Source organism: Loxodonta africana, chromosome 20 (assembly GCF_030014295.1).
Source record: "Loxodonta africana isolate mLoxAfr1 chromosome 20, mLoxAfr1.hap2, whole genome shotgun sequence".
Taxonomy (NCBI): domain Eukaryota; kingdom Metazoa; phylum Chordata; class Mammalia; order Proboscidea; family Elephantidae; genus Loxodonta; species Loxodonta africana.
In genome coordinates this window covers 56,195,487-56,215,875 of record NC_087361.1, presented here as the reverse complement: position 1 = coordinate 56,215,875, position 20,389 = coordinate 56,195,487, and the positions used below count along the sequence as shown (strand labels likewise).

Sequence of the window (20,389 nt, the reverse complement as noted above, 5' to 3'; positions counted from 1 at the left end):
AGACCCGCCCCCGGCCCGCCACTTGCTCCGCTCTGATTGGCCGCTCCGGTGCACACGGGCCTACGCCTCGCCCCTCTCCTCGGAGCCCCACCCCTTATCCCCGGAGCCCCAGCCCTTATCCTCGGAGCCCCGCCCCCGGCTGTCCACTTGCTGCTCGTTGATTGGTCTCTGCGGTGCGCGCGGCGCTGCGCCCCGCCCCGCCGGCATCTCCGCCGGGCGCTCCCCGCGCGCTCCCGTTCCCGGGACTGAGGCGTCGGACGAAGCCGGCCGTGTCGCGCATAGCTGCTTCTCGTCTGCGCGCGCCTGGGAAGCCTGGTGAGTGCCGCCGGCCTGTGTCGAGCACCGGGTGACAGGAGTCGCGCCCGCCGCCCGCGCGCGGGGAGGTGCCCTCGCCCGGCGGGGCCAAGTCTTCTGGCGCCGGCGTTCCCGGCAGGGTCGAGTCCGCGCCGCTCCCCGGCCTAGCCCGCGCTCCCACGGTGGCGTGACGCGCCCGTGCCCACGCCGCGCCCTCGCGTCAGCTCCGAGAGGTCCGGGCGGTCTCGGCCCGTGGCTTCCGGTGCTTCAGGCCTCCGCACTCCCGGCCCGTTTTGTAGCGCGGCGTGTCGGGGCGTTTCCGCCTCCACCGTCCGAGAGCGCAACGCTGAGGTGGGAGGGGACGCGGAAGAGCAGCGAACGTCCCCCGGGAGCTCGCCGTCCGCGGGGCCCTCGTCGTCCCCCGGGCACCCGTTGAGATGGGTAACCCCAGGGGAGCCGTGGGAGCCGTGGCGGGTCGGGCGTTGTGGTGTTCACCCAGTCAGCGGGCGTCCGAGTTAAGCACTGGCGGGCGCCGGGTCCGAGAGGTGACTATCTCAATGGCATCTTCAGCCGAAGTAGCGTGGGCTGTGCATCGCCTGGGCTCGGGGTGCGGGTGGACAGCAGCCCCTGAGGGCGGGCGGAGAGCGCGGCGGGGTCCCCCCTCGGCCTCCGAGACGGGATTCCTGTCTTCCCGGGGGCCATCTCGCCTCTCACGCCGCTCTCTGCTCTTGTTCCGAGCTTCGCGCTTGCCTCTTCCAACATCTTCAGCCTCTCGTTTGTCTCTTCTTCTTTCAGACCTGCATAGGTTTGAAACGTGGAGCAAACGTTAAATGTCTTTTACCCATAATGGTGTTGCAAGCTTCCTCGTTCTTAGGCTGTAAATTAACAGTTCCTAGTGGCTGTTGATACCTGAAGAGCAGGTTTAGCTAGAACCGGGCGCGGATGTCGTTTTACTCGAGACACGCCCTCCCCACCCGCCTCTGCAGCTGGGATCGCAGCAGCCTTAGCTGCTGGAGTCTAAGGTAAAGAATGTATCTTCTCGTTTTGTCCTTGTTTTCCCTTTTATGGTTAACGGTAGTATATTCAGGTCGTAAAAAATGTTAAGCGTTACCGAAGACTCTTCAGTGAAAAAATCCAACAACACAGGAAAAAGTTAGGATTTTTTGTTTCTTCACTTTTCACTCTTTACATCCTTAACTCCCCTCCCAGAAGGGGATGTCTCCATCATATTCTTCAGCAGCTGACTTCCAAGAACACTTTTCCCAATCAGTTCACATGGATCTAATTTTAAAAATGCTGAGTAGTATACCCTTGTTCCGACGTAGGCTAGTATATTTTATTCGTCCCTTATTGGTGGACATTTTGGTTGTTCTTCTGGGTTTTAGCCATTAAAAGCCTTGCTGCGTGAAAATCCTGTTGGCATGGTGTGATCGGTAGGGTAAGTTTCAGGTGGATGACTTAAATAGCTTATTGCACTTTAGTGTAGCTGCTCTTTGCCCCGGAAGAATTTTGCTAAAGATTTTATATTTTGAAGGAACTGGCTAAATCTGTTTGAATTAAATCTATTTTTTAAAATCTGTGTGCCCTTTAATATTTACAGACTTGAATCAGAAAAATTTTGAGGACTCTGCTAAGTAATGGTGAATTTATTAACTTTGTTACCACTTAGTGTTGTTGACCTTTAGGTTATATTGATTCCTTTGATTGGCTTGGCAGGAATTAATAGAGAGGGCCTTAAGGAAGAGAATGTGAACCAACACATTTTGTTTACATATCATCCTGTGGTATTCCCCGTCAGTGTCCAACAGGAACAGAAACTTTCTTTAAATAATTTTTTAAATTGTGAAATGTATCCTCCTGCATGAAAAAAATATGTAGAACATATATGTATAATTTAAGGAATGCTATTGCGGCCACCATTGTACGCACTGTTCAGATTAAGGAACAAAATGTTGCATCTCCCTTCCATCCAGAAGTAGCCTCTATTATGATTTTTATATTGTTCTTTCTCTTTTTAAATAAGCTTTACTCACATACGCACGTGTATACATGAATGCCATATATACACACAAACACGCACAAACATGCACATACACATACCTTTATATCCTAAACAGTATATTTGATTTTTGAGCTGAATAGTGTTAAAATTATCATACAAATAAGTATGAACATGTTTCAAAGTTTTATTTAGCTGTTATTGAGAGTACCACAAAGAACTGGCTTTAAGAATATTTATACAACCAAACACCTCATGGGATTTGGTTGGTTTGGAGGTTTAGGGTCATGGTTTCATGGGACATCCCAGTTAATTGGCCTAATAATGTGTTCAGTGCTTCTGTTCTACCTACTAGGTCTTTGTGTAGTGCCTGGGGTCTTAAAAGTCTGCAGATGTCATTCATGGTATCATTCATGATACAATTGCGCTGTATTTGCCTGGAGCAACAAAAGAAGGAGTTAGGAATAGGTGAGGAAATGGAATGTGTGGCTAATTGCCTCTGTTGCTGTGAGACCAGAAGAACCAGGTGGTGCCTGGCTACCATTACTGAACATTTTAGTTGAAGATTCTATAGAAGAACCCTGATCAAAAGGAGCAAAACACAGAACAGAATTTCAAATTCTCATGGAATCCAGACTTTCTGGAGCCATGGAGGGTGAATGAAATCAGGAAGCTATTGCCCTGAGATAATCTTTAAACCTTAAACCAAAAATATCCCCTGAAGTCTTCTTAAAAGCAAATAATTTAGCTTAACTAGTAAAGAATGTCTTCCTTGACTGTTGTGATCTTTTAAGATCTGTCTGTATGGGATCAAATTGACAACAGCAACTTGAAAGATTAGATAGAAAACTTAGGGGGCAGTGAGTTTATGTTAATGACGGAGGAACAACTTGGAAAAGGAGGGTGAGAATGGTTGCACAATTCAAAGAATGTACTCGTTGTCACTTAATTATGCATGTAGAAATTGTTGAATTGGTGTGTATGTTCTGTTGTGTATAGTCTCAAGAAGAAAAATACATTTAAAAAGGCTACTTAAGGACTAGAGAATTATGTAGTCTGTAGTGAAAAGAATGTGTAAATCAGGGCTTTGGACAGGTTTGTTCCGTTTCAAACTCCTGCTGAGAATCTGCATTTTCGCCCCAGATATACTGAAGCAGAATCTGCATTTTAACAAGGTCCCTAGGTGATTCTTCTGTATAGTAAATTCTGAGAACCACTGCTCTACTAGTGGTTCTCAGAATTGATCCCTAACCAGCAGTATTAGCATCACCTGGAAAATTGTTAGAAATGCAAAATCTCAGCAGGGGTTCGAACCAGAATGAACTGGTTTAAATAAAATTGTTGTGTTAGATATAATTGGTTAATGTTCCACAGGGCAACAAAATCATAGAACCTTTGGGATTAATTTCTCTACCAGGTTATAAAATCACAACACCTTGTTAATTTCTGCGGTTAACCCCAAACATTACAGGACTGTAAACTATGCTTTAATTAGTAGTGAGTTGTTCGTTAAATTGTGATAAAGTTATATCCCCCAGAGCATCAGATGAGGTCCATACAGGCTTACTAGAAAATGCTAGAGCATCTTTGGGATAAAATTCTGTTTTATATGAAACACAAGCTTGGCCATCTAAGGAAAGGACTGTATTGTCACTGTTAGATGAAGACTTCTAGAACTGACTCCGCAGCACCTAACCAAACCTAACATCCGGGAGAGGAGCTGAACAGAATCTCTGGGTCATGGTCAGGCCTAGCTTCCCTGCCTGTTTATAGGGGCCCTTTCTATGGAGCCCTGGTGGCACAGTGGTTAAGAGCTCAGCTGCTAACCAAAAAGTTGGCAGTTCGAATCCAGCAGCTGCTCCTTTGAAACCCTATGGGGCAGTTCTACTCTGTCCTGTAGGGTTGTTATGAGTCAGAACTGACGGCAATAGGTGTGTGTGTGTCTGTGGAAGTCAGTGGGCAGTGCTAGGGCTTACAGTCAGGGCATCTGGAGGGTTGTCGTGTGTGCCAGTGCTGGAATGACCGTGGAAATACTGTCAGAGAGAGTGGGCTGCTCTGTATTTTCTGATTCTCACTCAGTTCACCATATGGAGTCCTAGCGGCACAGTGGTTAAAGCCTTGGGCTGGTAACTGAAAGTTTGGCAGCGGCTCCATAGGAGAAAAATGTGGTAGTCTGCTTCTGTAAAGATTTACAGCCTTGGAGATAACGCTGTGGGGCAGTTTTGGTCTGACATATAGGGTCGCTATGAGTCGGAATGGACTCAACAGCAGTGGTTTTGTTTTTTTAACTCACCATGGCCTATCTGCAGTTACCAGAGTAGGTAAAGCAGAACTCTCAGGGGGATGGGGGTGAAATGAATGTCCCACCGATGCAGGCTGCAGGGCTTGGTGGAGAGAGCAGGAGCTTGATCAGCATATGATCAAGATCAAGCCAAGCTGAGTATAGATGAGTGTCTGGGCCACGTTCAGTGGGCATTCCGTCCTTCAGCATGTCTGTCTCCCCAGGTATAGTACTTCCATCTGGACCGGTTATCCTTTGCCTCTGGGGCACAGCTGAATTCTCTTTAGCTCTACTGTGTTGGATCTTGCCTATATTCTGTATTCTCTTTATTGATTTACTCTCCCGGCTGGAGCTCAGTTCTCCAGTAGCTTTTTGACAAAAAGAGTTATGTTTTAGGAGAACTTCCGTGTTTTAATATGTTTTTATTCTGTCCTCATACTTGATTGATACTTTGGCTGGTAATAAAATTTCAATCGGAAATAATTTTCCTTCAGAATTTTGAAGTTAATTGCTCCATTGTTGTCTTGCTTCCAGTGTTCGCGTTGAGAATTCCAAGCTATTATGATTCCTAATCTTTTGTAGGTGACCTGTTTTTTTTTTTCCTTTCTCTTCGTAAGCTTGTAGAGTTTATGCGTTGACTCCAGTGTTTTGAAATTTAATGTATCTTAATGCGGGCTTGTTTTCATCCATTAAATTGAGTACTTGATGTGCCCTTTTAGTGTGGAAATATGAGGACTTCTACTCTGGGGAAATTTTCTAGAAGTATTTTGTTAATTATGGTTTCAGTGAAGAATGTTGACTATACCATGGTCTGCCAGAAAAATGAACAAATCTGTCTAGGGAGAAGTATAGCCAGAATGCTCCTTAGAAGCGAGTATGGTGAGACTTTGTCTCACGTGCTTTGGACATGTTATCAGAAGGCACCAATCCCTGGAGAAGTACTTCATGTTTGGTAAAGTAGAGGGTCAGCAGAAAAATGGGAAGACTCTTAGAGGAATTGACGCAGCGGCTGCAGCGATGGGCTTAAGAGTGGCAATGACTGTGAGGATGGTGCAGGACTGGACAGTGTTGTGTTCTGTTATACAGAGGGTTGCTATGAGTTAGAACCAACTCAGCAGCCCCTAACAACTACAGCAACGTTTTGTTGATTATTTTTTCTGTTCTCTCATCTGAAACACCTGTTTAGATGGCACCTTTTATACTGGTCTTATAATTTTCTCATCTCTTTTCTGTCTCTTTATCTTTTTTGTTTTACTTACTGATAGATTTTCTTTAACTTCCTAAACCTTCTGTTTGGATAAAAAAATTGTTTTTAATTTCCAAAGGCTGTTTTTAGTCTCTGAATGTTTTTTTATGGTAGCATCCTTTCCTTGTTTCATAGAGGTAGTATGTTCTCTCATCTCTGAGGTTATAATGGTTTTAAGTTTTCTCTCCCTGCACGGGTTGCTTCTACTTTTTTCCTGCATGTGTGCGTGTCTTCAGTGTTAAAGGCTTACCTTGGATGTTTAGTAATCCTTGATTTTCTGCTCATGATGAAGGATACGGGACTAAAAAGCTAATTGACAGCTGAGTATGTGTGGATGAGGCTTGTCAGCTGTGTGTTTCACTGTAGGGTGATCTGGCTAGACTGTCCGTTAGGGGAACCTCTGATGTCATTATCTTTATGCCTTGCCTTGACCATGTCATATTCTTCAGAGAAAAGTGGCCAGTCTCCTGGCTGGATGGAAAGGATCTGGTTGTCAGTCTTCCAAGCCCTGACAGAGGCCGAGATCCTCTGCTCTGCATGCAGTCACTTATGTCCAGTTTTCAGTGTGAGACCCACATCTTATGCTGTGTCTGGTGTCCCTAGTCCAACATAAAAAAACTGAAATCGAACCCATTGCCGTCGAGTCGTTTCCTACTCATAGCAACCACATAGGACAGAGTAGAACTGCCCCATAGGGTTTCTAAGGAGCAGCTGGTGGGTTCAGACTGCCGGCCTTTTGGTTAGCAGCCAAACTCTTAACCACTGCGCCACCAGGACTCCATTCTGTCATAAGGAATATGAAAAAACCTCGGACTTCGAGCCCAGTGTAGAGGGACCACTTGCCAGCAACATGGAGGACACGGGAGCATGAATCTGAGATCTTGCTTTCCCTGAGTCTTTACTGGGTTGGTTCTTAGCCTTCCCTGCTGCTAGCTTGGGATTTGGCTTTCTTGCCTCTGCTAAGTCAGTAGTTACCATTGTTCACCTGCTTTCCAGCTTCTCCCTTTACTGTAGTTCTAGTGGGGTTTTAGGAGGGGGCAACCAGAGATGGCTTGTGTACAGAAATGATAATAGCTTTTCTCAACCTAAGAGCAGTAGCAGTCCTGTCAGGGACAGAATGCCGTCTACAAAACAGCTGTGTGTACATGAGCCATCTTTTTGCCAGGTAGTCGTTGAGTATTGAGTGCTCACATGTGCTGGACACTACTCCTCTCACTGGTCCTCACTTCCTGAGCTACGTGCTGTCATTAGCCCAGGTTGACATGTGAGGAGACCATAGCCTGTGGGGCTTACAGCTGGCTCAGTGCCTGGCACATAGCAGCTGTCTCCTGAAGAGTGCAACGGATAAATGAACTTATTCCAGGAGGCAGAGCTGGGAGAGGCTGAGCATGGCGTTTGCCCTGGTCAGTGCTAACTCCAGAGCTCGTTTTTTTATCCACCTCCGTGGCTGATGCTGGGTAGGTGGTCTTGGTACCTGGAGGTGACCACTTCCTCTGAGCCCTTTAGAAATAGTCTTCTGATAGGCCTTTTCTTAACTCGTTTTAATATCTTTGCTTTCCCAGTGCAGCCTGCCAGCTGGTTCCCCTTCACCTCTGGGGGTTGAGGGCTGTAACCCTGGAGCCAGTTTCTCTGAAGCGGGAACTAGGTTATTTACTGCGCCCCTGTAGAGGATACAGAGATGACTAAGCAGACCTCCTGCTCGGGAGCCTGGGTAAGGACAGCTTCAGAGGAATGGAGTGTTGCCACGGCAGAGTCGTCTCCTGCACTGTGTAGCAATCATCTGCATTCAGGTGGCAATTCACGATCTCAGCCTTTCCGTATTTTCCAACTTTTTATTACAAACGATTGTAAACATACAGAAGAATTGGAAGAATAATAGTCAATATCATGAACATTTTGCCGTATTTGTTTTATCTTTTTTTTTTTTTCGCTTAACCATTTGATAGGACGTTGCCCTCATGGAGGCCTTATCGCTAAATCTGTGAGCATACCTCTTGTAAAAAATAAGGCGATCCTCTTACAGAAGCAGATTCCTACCGTTATCACATCCAGGTGTGTCTAATCTGTACCCAGATTTCTCCAGTTGACCCAAGGCTGCCTGTTAAAAATAGTTGGGTTTTTTTTTTCTACTGCCTGTACTTCTAGTCCCTCTTACCCTGCTTATTTTTCCCCCACATGGCACTTATCACCTTCTGAGATGGCATGTAATTGACTCATTTTTTATGTTTATTGTCTGTTTCTCCTCCCCCAGCACTGAAGCTCCACACAGCCAAGACTTTTTATCTGTCCAATGATGTATTATCTTAAATGTCTGGAATAGTACCTGGCATGTAGTAGGCACCCTGTAAATTAAATGTTGAACGACTGAAAAATGACAACTAAGCTGAACTCTGAAGTATGAGTGGATGTTAGCTAGGTGAGCAGAGGATGGAAGACACATAAACACGGGGTATGTGGGTTTCAGGTGGGGGGGCTATAACAAGTAGGAGGCACTAAAAGAGACAGGAAAGAATGTGTTGCAGGAGGTGTCTTGGGGGCAGGTAAGTATTGGGCGACCGGGCTGTATTACAGAGTTTTGTCTTTATCTGCAACAACTGGAATTTTGAGCAGGAGGGAGAAAACGGATTCGTGCTTTTTTTTTTTCTTAAAGAGCCATTCCAGCTGCAGTATGGGGAACACTGGATGGGGGCAGGAGTGGGTGTGGCTAGCTCAATTGGGAGACTGTTGTGACAGACAGGTGAGAGAATAGCACTCAGGTGGTGGTGGACATGGAGAAAAGCTAGCCTGAGAGGTGTTTAGAGACACAGTCAGGTGATGGACTGGATATGAGAGGTAAGAGGAGCAAGGAGGAGCCCTGGCTTTCCGGCTTCCACTGGATGGAAGATGGTTCATTCATTGAGATAGGGAGCCTCAGAGCAGAATCAGGCTTGGAGGGAAAGAACAGGAACTGAGTTTTGGACATAGTAATTTTGAGGCGACTTTGCCGCAACCAAGAGACGTCAAGCAAGTAGTTGGATGTGCAGATCTGGGAAAGGATATTTAAATTTGTAAATCAGCTGCTTATAGGAGGGGTCGTTGTTAGTTGCTTCTGAGTGGATTCCAACTCATCGGGACCCCAGGTGTGCAGAGTAGAACTGCTCCATAGGGTTTTCAAGGCTATGACCTTTTGGAAGCAGATCACCAGGTTACTTCTGAGGCAACTCTGCATGGGTTTGACCCGCCAACCTTGCAGTTAGTAGTCCAGTGCTTAACCATTTGCATACCTAGGGATGCCTGTTGGAGGGGAGAATACATCAACCTGTCCACATTTTGAATAATTAAAAAGTTATTGACAAGGACATTACTGGGGGATGTAATAAAGTTATATCCATTACTTTGGTTTTAAGTTTAAATCTTTTACCAGAAATAGGCAGTATTTACCAAATTTTGTTCTAGCTGTTGTATGTGATTTACAATTTAGAAGGCAAGTAAGCATTCCCCAAGATTAAATATGTAAAATGTCTTTTCCAAAAGCACTCAAATCTCTGAATAATTCATGCTGCTAGATTTTAAGGCCTATAAAATATTCACAGTGTGAGTGCCTAGAAATCAGGCTTATAGCTAACCGAAGGAGGAAAACTGTTCTGCAGGCTCCTTTGGCAAGGTTTACGTCACCAATAATCACCAAGGTCATTGTCGACCTTGTTAGACTGCTTTCTTCTGTTTTGAAATGGTCACAGTGTTCCTATAAATTGGGTCAGTTTCCTCCTCCATCTTGCTCTTCTCACCATAGGCAGCGGAACAATAACTATCTCCCCAGCAGCTCTGAAATGAGAGAATTTCTGTGAAGCAGTGTGATGATGGACCAGAGGGGTACAGCAGTGTCAGGGTCATGAGCAGATTTGGGACTCAAACCTGCTCTTCAGTGGAAATCCTGGCTTTCCTTCTTGCTAGCTGTGTGATAAAGATCTTTAATTTCTTCATCTTTGGCCTTAGTGGTTGGTGCATAAATTTGAATATTACTTGTATTAACTGGTCTTCCTTGTAGACGTATGGATATTATCCCATCACTGACAGTGTTGTACTTCAGGACAGATCTTGAAACATTCTTTTTGACGATGAATGCAACACCGCTCCTCTTCAAGTTGTCATTCCCGGCATCGTAGACTATGTGATTGTCCGATTCAAAATGGCCAATACCAGTCCATTTCAGTAATGCCTAGGATATTGATGTGTAAGTGTTCCATTTCACTTTTGATGATTTCCAGTTTTCCTAGATTCATACTTCGTATGTTCCAGTTTCCGATTATTAATGGATGTTTGCAGCTGTTTCATTTTGAGTCATGCCACATTAGCAAATGAAGGTCCCGAAAGCTTTACTCCATCCACATCATTAAGGTCAACTCTACTTTGAGGAGGCAGCTCTTCCCCAGTCATCTTTTAAGTGCCTTCCAACCTGGGGGGCTCATCTTCCAGCACTGTATCAGACAGTGTTCCCCTGCTATTCATAGTTTTCACTGGCTAATTCTTTACAGAGGTAGAGTGCCAGGTCCTTCTTCCTAGTCTGTCTTAGTCTGGAAGCTCAGCTGAAACCTGTCCTCCATGGGTAACCCTGCTGGTGTCTGAATACTGGTGGCATAGCTTCCAGCATCACAGCAACGTGCAAGCCCCCACAGTACGACAAAGTGAAAGATGAAGAGATTGAAGATTTTTATCAGCTGCTGCAGTCTGAAATTGAACATGCAATCAGGATGCATTGATAATTACTGGTGATTGGAATGTGAAAGTTGGAAACAAAGAAGGATTGGTAGTTGGAAAATATGGCCTTGGGTATAGAAACAGTGCTGAAGATTAAATGATAGAATTTTGCAAGACCAGAGACTTCTTCATTGCAAATACCTTCTTTCACCAACATAAACAATGAATGTATGCATGGACCTTGCCAGATGGAACACACAGGAATCAAATCAACTACATCTGTGGAAAGAGACGATGGAAAAGCTCGATATCATCAGTCAGAACAAGCCAGGGGCTAACTGTGGAACAGACCAATTGCTCATATGCAAGTTCAAGCTGAAACTAAAGAAAATCAGAGTAAGTCCGTGAGCGCCAAAATACGACCTTGAGTATATCCCACCTGAATTTAGAGACCATCTCAAGAGTAGATTTGACATATTGAACACTAGCGACCAAAGACCAGAAGAGTTGTGCAAGGACAACATACATGAAGAAAGCAAGGGGTCATTGAAAAGACAGGAAAGAAGGAAAAGACCAAGATGGATGGATATCAGAGGATACTCTGAAACTTGCTGTAGAATGTGGAGCAGCTAAAGCAAAAGGAAGAAATGATGAATGAAGTAAAAGAACTGAACAGAAGATTTCAAAGGGTGGCTCAAAAAGACAAAGCCGAGTATTATAATGACATGTGCAAAGAGCTGGAGATAGAAAACCAAAAGAGAAGAACACACTCAGCATTTCTCAAGCTGAAAGAACTGAAGAAAAAATTCAAGGCTCAAGTTGCAATAGTGAAGGATTCCATGGGGAAAATATTAAATGATGCAGGAAGCATTAAAAGAAGATGAAAGGAATACACAGTCATTATACCAAAAAGAATTAGTCGCCGTTCAACCATTTCAAGAGGTAGCATATGATCAAGAACTGATGGTACCGAAGGAAGAAGTCCAAGCTGCTCTAAAGGCGTTGGAGAAAAACAAGGCTCCAGGAATTGGTGGAATATCAATTGAGATGTTTCAGCAAACAAATGCAGCGCTGGAGGTGCTCACTCATCTGTGCCAAGAAATATGGAAGATAGCTTCCTGGCCAGCTGACTGGAAGAGATCTATATTTATGCCTATTCTCAAGAAAGGTGATCCAACTGAATGCAGAAATTATAGAACAATATCATTAATATCACATGCAAGCAAAATTTTGCTGAAGATCATTCAAAAACAGCTGCAGCAGTGTATCGACAGGGAATTGCCAGAAATTCAGGCTGGTTTCAGAAGAGGACGTGGAACCAGGGATATCATTGCTGATGTTAGATGGATCCCGGCTGAAAGCAAAGAATACCAGAAGGATGTTTGCCTGTGTTTTATTGACTATGCAAAGGTGTTCGACTGTGTGGATCATAACAAATTATGGATAACGTGGCGAAGAATCGGAATTCCAGAACACTTAATTGTGCTTACATAGATCAGGAGGCAGTTGTTACAGACAGAACAAGGGGATACTGATTGGTTTAAAGTCAGAAAGGTGTGTGTCAGGGTTTGTATCCTTTCACCATACCTGTTCAATCTGTATGCTGAGCAAATAATCTGAGAGCTGGACTATATGAAGAAGAACGGGGCATCAGGATTGGAGGAAGACTCATTAACAACCTGCGTTATGGAGATGACACAACCTTGCTTGCTGAAAGTGGACTTGGAGCACATACTAATAAAGATCAAAGACCACAGCCTTCAGCATGGATTGCACTACAACATAAAAACAAAATCCTCACAACTGGACCAATGAGTAACATCATGATAAACGGAGAAAAGATCGAAGGTGTCAAGGATTTCGTTTTACTTGGATCCACAGTCACCACCCATGGAAGCAGCAGTCAAGAAATCAAAAGACACATGGCATTAGGCAAATCTGCTGCGAAGGACCTCTTTAAAGTGTTGAAAAGTAAAGGTGTCACCTTGAAGACTAAGGTGCACCTGACCCACGCCTTGTATTTTCAATCCCATCATATGTATGTGAAAGCTGGATAATGAATAAGGAAGATGAAGAATTGACGCCTTTGAATTGTGGTGTTGGTGAGGAATATTCAGTATACTATGGACCGCCAAAAGAACGAACAAAGCTGTCTTGGAAGAAGTACAACCAGAATGCTCCTTAGAAGCAGGGATGGCAAGACTGCGTCTTACATACTTTGGACATGTTGTCAGGAGGGATCAGTCCCTGGAGAAGGACATGCTTGGCAAAGTACAGGGTCAGTAGAAAAGAGGAAGACCGTCAATGAGGTGGATTGACAGAGTGGCTGCAACAGTGAGCTCAAGCATAACAAGGATTGTAAGGATGGCGCAGAACCGGGCAGTGTTTTGTTCTGTTGTGCATAGGGTTGCTATGAGTCAGAACTGACTCGACGGCACCTAACAATAGCTGTGTGACTTGAGCAAGTTAACTAGTCTCTAAAGCTTTTCAGCAATGTGGGGAGTTTTTGTGAAGATTGAATGGAATAGTCTGTAAAGAGCTTAAAAAAAAAAATTGCTGTTAAGTCGATTGTGACTCATAGTGACCCCAAAGCTGTAATCTTTATGGATGGAGCAGCTGGTGGGTTTGAACCAATGACCTTTCAGTTAGCAGCTGAGTGCTTAACCGTTGTGCCATGAGGCTCTTTGTAAAGAGCTTAGCACCTAGTGAATACGCTGTTAGTAATAGCTAGTAGTAATAGTAATACTAGGGAAGATGGAGATTTTATTTTTACTTCTTTTGAGTCATCTTGTCTTGCCTTGGCCACGTGGACCTAATATCTTGAATTATATTTGCATTTTATTTTGTGTTTTGTTAATCTTTTGACTTTGTGCAACATTTTTTTATGATAAAAATTGTAATTTAATTTTAAAAAGTGTTAATTGATTTTTCTGCTAGCTCATATTGATGCAGAGGGCTAAGTTTTGTTTGTCTTTTTTCCTCCCTGCAGGGCCTTCTTAATCAGAGATGTTCTGTAAGTATTCAGTACACGGTCTAGCAGAGTTTTGTGCTGATTAAATATCTTCATATAGACAGGTCTGCTGTAATGACTGGGACACAGTAATTCAGGAAAGAAAGGAAACGAGTCAGAGATGAACACTGAGTCAACCCTGGATGCTCTTCTCTACCTCCTCCCTGAAACACTCAGCTGTCCCCATGACTTGAGTTACTGCTTCACTACAAAAAAAAAAAAACTTCACTACAGAGACCCTCAAATCTGCATCTCTGTCTTAAACCACTCATTTGAATTTTCAGCTGTCTTCTGTGCATCCCCACCTGAATGCCCTTCAGTTTCATCAAATATGTTATGCCCATACGTTTTGCCCAGACGAACTCCCCTTTCCCACTTTCCCTCCCATGAGACCCTGCCTCTCACTACCCATCTCACCGTCCAGGCTAGAAGCCTCACAGTGATGCTTAGCTCCCCCTGCCTATTTATTGAGCATGCTTCTTATCCAGTAAAACCCTTTCTTTTTAGCTGTACTTGTCATGGCCTCAGTTTACACCCTTATTTTCTCCCTGTCTAGAATGAGAGTCAGTGTCTGTCTAACTCCTCTTTTTCATTCCCTCTTCTCACTGCTGCCACCAGAATTGTCTTTCTAAATCACAGGCCTGATCCATCACTTCTTGTAAATCTCTGGTGGTTTCCTGTTGCTTGGAGCAGGGGTCGGCAATTCAGGCCTACTGCCTGCTTTGTAAATTAAGTTTTATTGGAATACAGCCATACTTGTTAATTCATATATTGTCTGTGGGTGCTTTCACACTACAACGGCAAAATTGAGAAGTTGTGACAGAAATCATATGGTCTTCAAAATGTAAAATTTCTATTCTCTGGCCCTTTGCAGGCTTAGAGGATAAAGTTCAGACTTGAGAAGGTTGAAAGTCTTTCTTGACAGTTGAATCACTTAAAATGCACTTGTAAAAGGACTCATATTTCCTTTTATAAAGAGTTGCCTGTCAGTAGGAATAATTGCTATCTAATATATTAGAAGAATATTAAATATACCATTGACTGCCAGAAGAACGAACAAATTTGTCTTGGAAGAAGTACAGCCAGAATGCTTCTTAGAAGCAAGGATGGCAAGACTTCATCTCACGTACTTTGGACATGTTCTCAGGAGGGATCAGTCCCTGGAGAAGGACATCATGCTTGATCAAGTAGAGGGTCATCGAAAAAGAGGAAGACTCAATGAGATGGATTGACACAGTGGCTGCAACATAACGGTTGTGAGAATGGCGCAGGACTGGGCAGAGTTTCATTCTGTTGTACATATGCTATGACGTGGAGCCGACTCGACGGCACCAAACAACAACATGTTATAACACTTGTGAGTCAGACTCGTAATCCATTAATTAATCTAGTTCAATAAAATCTTTTTTTTTTTTTTAATTGGTCAGAAGCCGTTGCTGTTGAGTCGATTCCGACTCATAGCGACGGAGAATATACTGATAATTTTCTTGACCTCAAAAAGTCTTTTTAAGTTTATTATAAGCAGTCACTACAAGAACTATTTTAGGTGAAGGGAAGACAACACACAATACAGGAGAGGTCAGCCCAACTGGACTAAACCAAAAGCAAAGAAGTTTCCTGAATAAACTGAATGCTTCAAAGGCCAGCGCAGCAGGGTTTTGGGGACCATGGTTTCAGGGGACATATAGGTCAATTGGCATAATAAAATCTATTAAGAAAACATTCTGCATCCCACTTTGGAGAATGGTGCCTGGGGTCTTAAGCATTAGCATCTGGCCATCTAAGATGCATCAATTGATCTCAGCCCACCTGGAGCAAAGGAGAATGAAGAAAACACCGAAGATACAAGGTAATTAATTATGAGCCCAAGAGACAGAAAGGGCCACATAAACCAGAGACTACATTAGCCTGAGAGCAAAAGAACTAGGTGGTACCCAGCTATAACTGATGAGTGCCCTGAGAGGGAACACAACAGAGAAACGCTGAGAGAACAGGAGAGCAGTGGGATGCAGACCTCAAATTCTGGTAAAAAGACGAGACTTAATTGTCTGACTGAGACTAGAAGGACCCCGGAGGACATCGTCCCCAGACCCTCTGTTAGCCCAAGACAGGAACCATTCCCAAAACCAACTCTTCAGACAGGGATTGGGCTGGACTATGGGATAGGAAATGATACTGGTGAGGAGTGAGCTTCTTGGATCAAGTAGACACATGAGACTGTGTTGGCAGGTCCTGTCTGGAGAAGAGATGAGAGGGCAGAGGGGAACAGAAGCTGGGCGAACGGACATGAAAATACAGTGGAAAGAAGGAGTGTGCTCTCTCATTAGGGGGAGAGCAACTTGTAGTGTATAGTAAGGTGTGTGTAAATTTTTGTATGAGACACTGACCTGATTTATAAACTTTAAAGCACAATAAAAATTAAAAAAAAAAAAAAAAGCAGTCACACATATTGCAGAATACAAGAGGTTTCCCAACAGGCAAGAAGAATCGACAAGTTCATCGTGTTAATTGCAATAATTCATGCTTAGCACAGCAAACTTCGAAAATACAGAAACAAAAAGTGAAACAGACACATGATCCTACCACCCACATAGATGATATTATGAAAGTGATGGTACTGTCCTTTCAACATTTTTGTGTATGTGTATGTTTATATATGCATACTGTTAATCCTTTAACCTGCTTTTTTCACTTAATAATAGTTATTACCATTTACTCATGCCGTTAATGTCTCTCAAAAATAGATTTTTAAATACCTACATTAATTAAGTTACTTTACTTAAACATTTATTCTATTACTGGACTTTTAGGTTTGACCTAAGTACTCTTTGCCTCCATTAAATCTCCAAAGGCCTGTAATTTTATATTAAATACTGTGTAAGTATGTTTCCACTTTAAGTCAGGGAGCCAATGTCAGTAATGTCAATTCCATTTAAATGAAGACTGTATCATGAGGAAGTGTGCTTATCCTTTAGTAAATATCAATTATAAAATCCTTATTGAAGTTCATCTTCCCACTTGAGAGTGTTGTTAGTATCAGAGCCTTTCTCCTCATGATTTATCTGTCTCCTAATGTTTACCATGGTCCCTTTTCTCCTGAAAATTCTTTGGTAGTTTTCCTATTATAACTCAATGAAACTCAAAATCCTTAAGAGGGCCCACATTAGTCGTTATTGTGATCTTGCCCCTAGCAGTCTCTCTAACGTCATTATAAGCCACTTCGCTCTGCTAGTTTAATACATCCCATTCTCTTTGGTATCATCTCTACCAGCTAACTCTCCCTGGCTGGTACCAAAGGGACTTAGGGGCTTTGTATGTCACTTCACCCTTCCTGCTCTATCTATCCTTTTGCTTCTCCTTAATCTAGTTTATTCAGCTTTTATGTTTCAGAATGTTTTATTCTTAGGATCCTGTTCATTTCTTTGATAGCAATTATTTATGTAAATTTGTTTCCTGTTCCTCTACTCCATGCCATCCCTGACCCCCAGCTTAAGCCCCAGGACAGAGGAGTAAAAAAAAAAATTTATGACATATTTCATAAATCAGTGTGTGGAAATAGCTATGTATTTTCTGCTTACAGATCTATTTATAATAGATTAATGTTATTGCTGTTAGGTGCTGTCAAGTCAGTTCTGATTTATAGCGACCCTATATACAACAGAACGAAACATTGCCAGGTCCTGCACCATCCTCACAGTCATGCTACACTTGAGCTCATTGTTGCAGCCACTGTGTCAGTCCATTTCGTTGAGGGTCTTCCTCTTTCCTGCTGACCCTCTACCAGGCATGATGGCCTTCTCAGGGACTGATCCCTCCTGAGAACATGTTCAAAGTATGTGAGATGAAATCTTATCATCCTTGCTTCTAAGGAGCATTCTGGCTCTACTTCCAAGACGGGTTTGTTTGTTCTTCTGACAGTCCATAATATATTCAGTATTCTTCACCAACACCATGATTCAAAGGTGTCAGGTCTTCTGTCTTATTCATTGTCCAGTTTTTGCATGTGAATGAGGTAATTGAAAACACCATGGCTTGGGTCAGGTGCATCTTAGTCTTCAAGGTGAATATAAGGAACGTGAATTTGATAATAGGAAATAACATTTAGGCATTGCCTTATAAATTCATGGTGACCTTCCATTTACTTTTAACTAAGCTAGTATTTAATGTTTGATAGCAGTTTATTAACATGTCTGCAGACTATCTTGATGAAATGTACCTGTATTACATATGGAGTTAGACTTTACTGCAGCTAAAGCATTAACTGAGTGATAAACTTTAAAAAAAAAGTGGGTAAAATTTATATACTGTGAAATACACAGGTCTTAAGTGTACAAAAAAACAGTTCAGTGAATTTTGATAAATGTATGTACCTGTGTAACCACTATCCCAGCAAAGGTATAGAACTTGTCCATCACCCCCAAAAGCTGCCTCTTCCCCTCATTCAGGCAACCCCTGTTCTGATTTCTATGACCATTGTTTAGTTTTCCCTGTTGTTTAGTTTCATTTAAATCATATATACTCTTCTGTACATACTGTCTTTCGCTCAAATCATGTTTTTGAGATTTTTCTCTGTGATTAAATGTATTAATTTATTCTTTTTTGTTCAATAGGAATGGGCGATAATTTGTTCATCCATTCTTCTGTGGGTGGGTATTAGGTGGTTTCAGTTTCCGGTCACTATGGATAAAACTGCTGTGAACTTTTTTTGTACAAGCTTTTGTGTGTGTGTGTGTGTGGATGTGTGTTTTTACTTAGGTAAATACCTAGGAATGAAATTGCTGGGTCATAGGGAGGTTTATGCTTAATTTCATGAAAGACTGTACCAGAAATGAGTAAGATCTCCAGTTGCTTTTTACATCCTCACCAACATTTGGTGGTGTTAGTCTTTTTACTCTTAGATGTAATTGAGAGTATATACGATAACATTAACCTGTTTTAACCTGTGCAGCCATCACCACAGTCTTAATTTTAGAGCCTTTCCATCATGTCACAGAGAGACCTCATGCCCATTAGTGGTCATTCCCTATTCCCCCCCCCAACCCCTAGGCAACCACTGATCTACTTTGTAGATTTTCCTGTTCTGGGCACTTGATATGAATAGACCGTATAATATGTCATTTTTTATCTTTCACTTTAGCATAATATTTTTGAGGTTCATCCACTTTGTAGCTTTTATCAGTACTTCGTTTCCTTTTATTGCTGAATTAGTATTCCACTGTATGGCTGTACCTTATTTTGTTTATCCATTTATCATTTGATGTATGTTGAGTCGCTTCTACTCCTTAACTACTATAAGTAATGCTGCTGTGAATGCTGTACACATTTTTAGAGAAAGGAGTAAGAGATTTCACTTCTTAAAAACATTTCATGTGAATAAGTAATCAAATCCAGTATCAAATATCCACTTTTCTGATCAGTTCAGTTCTGGCACCAGTGGCTTGTGCACTTTTTTGTCTAACCCTAGCCACCTGGAGCTGGGTCAGAGCTCACAAGTTCAAGGACACCGTCGTCCAGACTGCCAAGTAGGTAAACACCAGCCGCAGGTTTGGAACCTACATGGCATCCTCACCTCTGACCTGGCTGCAAATTCAGGGATTCCCTCGACCCCTTCATGATGCCAGCCACAAGCTCGGGAGTCCCCCCGAACCCTGTCACTTCTGACCTGCCTGCTCCCACTACTTCTTTGTGCTTTGCTGGAATGACTCACAGAACTCACAGAAAGCGATTCCTAGAGCTTACAATTAAGCTTTATTGTTGGAAAAAGTATGCAAATGAAAGACACATAAGGGAGGATTCCCAACACAGAGCTTCCGTCTGGACGTGCCGTCCTCTCGAGGAGTCCCTGGTGGCGCACATGGTTAAATGCTTGACTGCTAACTGAAGGGTTGGTGATTTGAACCAACCCTTGGGCACCTCGGAAGAAAGGCTTAAAGATCTGCTTCCGATAGGTCACAGCCTTGAGAACCCTATGGAGCGTAGTTCTACTCTGCAACACATCAGGTTGTCCATAAGTCGCAGTTGACTTTGACAGCATCTGGTTTGGTTTTGGTTTTTCCCCTCTCTTTCACCAATCAGGAAGCTCATGGAGCATCGGTGTCCAGAAGTTTGTTGGGTGTCTTACTATGTAATGCAAATTCCAGCCCCACTTCCTTGAGGTTACTTGATATCACAAGGTGATCATGAGGTATTACGTGATGGGTCTTGCCTGGGCAGCCCCCACCCGGAGTCACCTCATCACCTCACCTGATCTGTTAGGTGTGTGGTCTTAGAGCTCTTATCAGACACTTAAATTCCAAGGCTTTTTTTTTAGAGGCTGTGTTTTGGGAATCAAGGGCAAAGACCAAATTCTTCTGGTGAAGTTGTTGTACACCTCGTACCTTTCCTTAGATTATTTTTTGTATTATTTTTGTTTGTAGGAGACAGCATTGAATGAAAAACCCATGCTTAAGGGGTGACAATGGCAGGCTTCCTGGATAATTTCCGTTGGCCAGAATGTGAGTGTGTTGACTGGAGTGAAAGAAGAAATGCAGTGGCTTCCGTGGTAGCAGGCATACTGGTGAGTCAGAAAGCCTGCTTGGTGAGATGTTTGCTTCACCTTTTGCCCTGGGAACTAACATTGATTCCCTCCACCTTTCCAGAGCTGTTGTTTTGTGTAAATAATTATTGAAGTTCTGGATACTATTGCTGAACAGAACATGGTAGCCCTCGGTTCATTTGACTTTTTGAATTTGTCAAACTTAGTATCTTCAGTTCCAGTGATAACAGTTATAATAGGCAGTAACTTAATGATATCATATGTATACGTACTTGAAGATCCTCAGAGTCTCAGAATTTGATGTAAGTGCTCACTGGATTTCAAGACTTGTGGACAACAGCAGGAAC

The 20,389-nt window shown here is 43.0% G+C and overlaps 1 protein-coding gene across 2 annotated transcripts in view; it reads left to right on the top strand.

Moving 5' to 3' along the window:
- Positions 1–202: 202 nt before the first annotated feature.
- TMEM50B (transmembrane protein 50B) overlaps positions 203–20,389 on the top strand; it is a 66,460-nt gene continuing 46,273 nt past the window's right edge. Inside the window, exons 1-3 of one of the 2 annotated variants that reach the window (XM_064273208.1) lie at positions 235–315; positions 13,487–13,510; positions 19,924–20,063. In XM_064273208.1, coding sequence (XP_064129278.1) covers positions 19,965–20,063 — 99 coding nt within the window. In that variant the 5' untranslated portion in view covers positions 235–315; positions 13,487–13,510; positions 19,924–19,964. Of the gene's footprint in view, positions 316–13,486; positions 13,511–19,923; positions 20,064–20,389 lie in introns of both variants that reach the window. The other variant, XM_064273207.1, reaches the window with a different exon arrangement.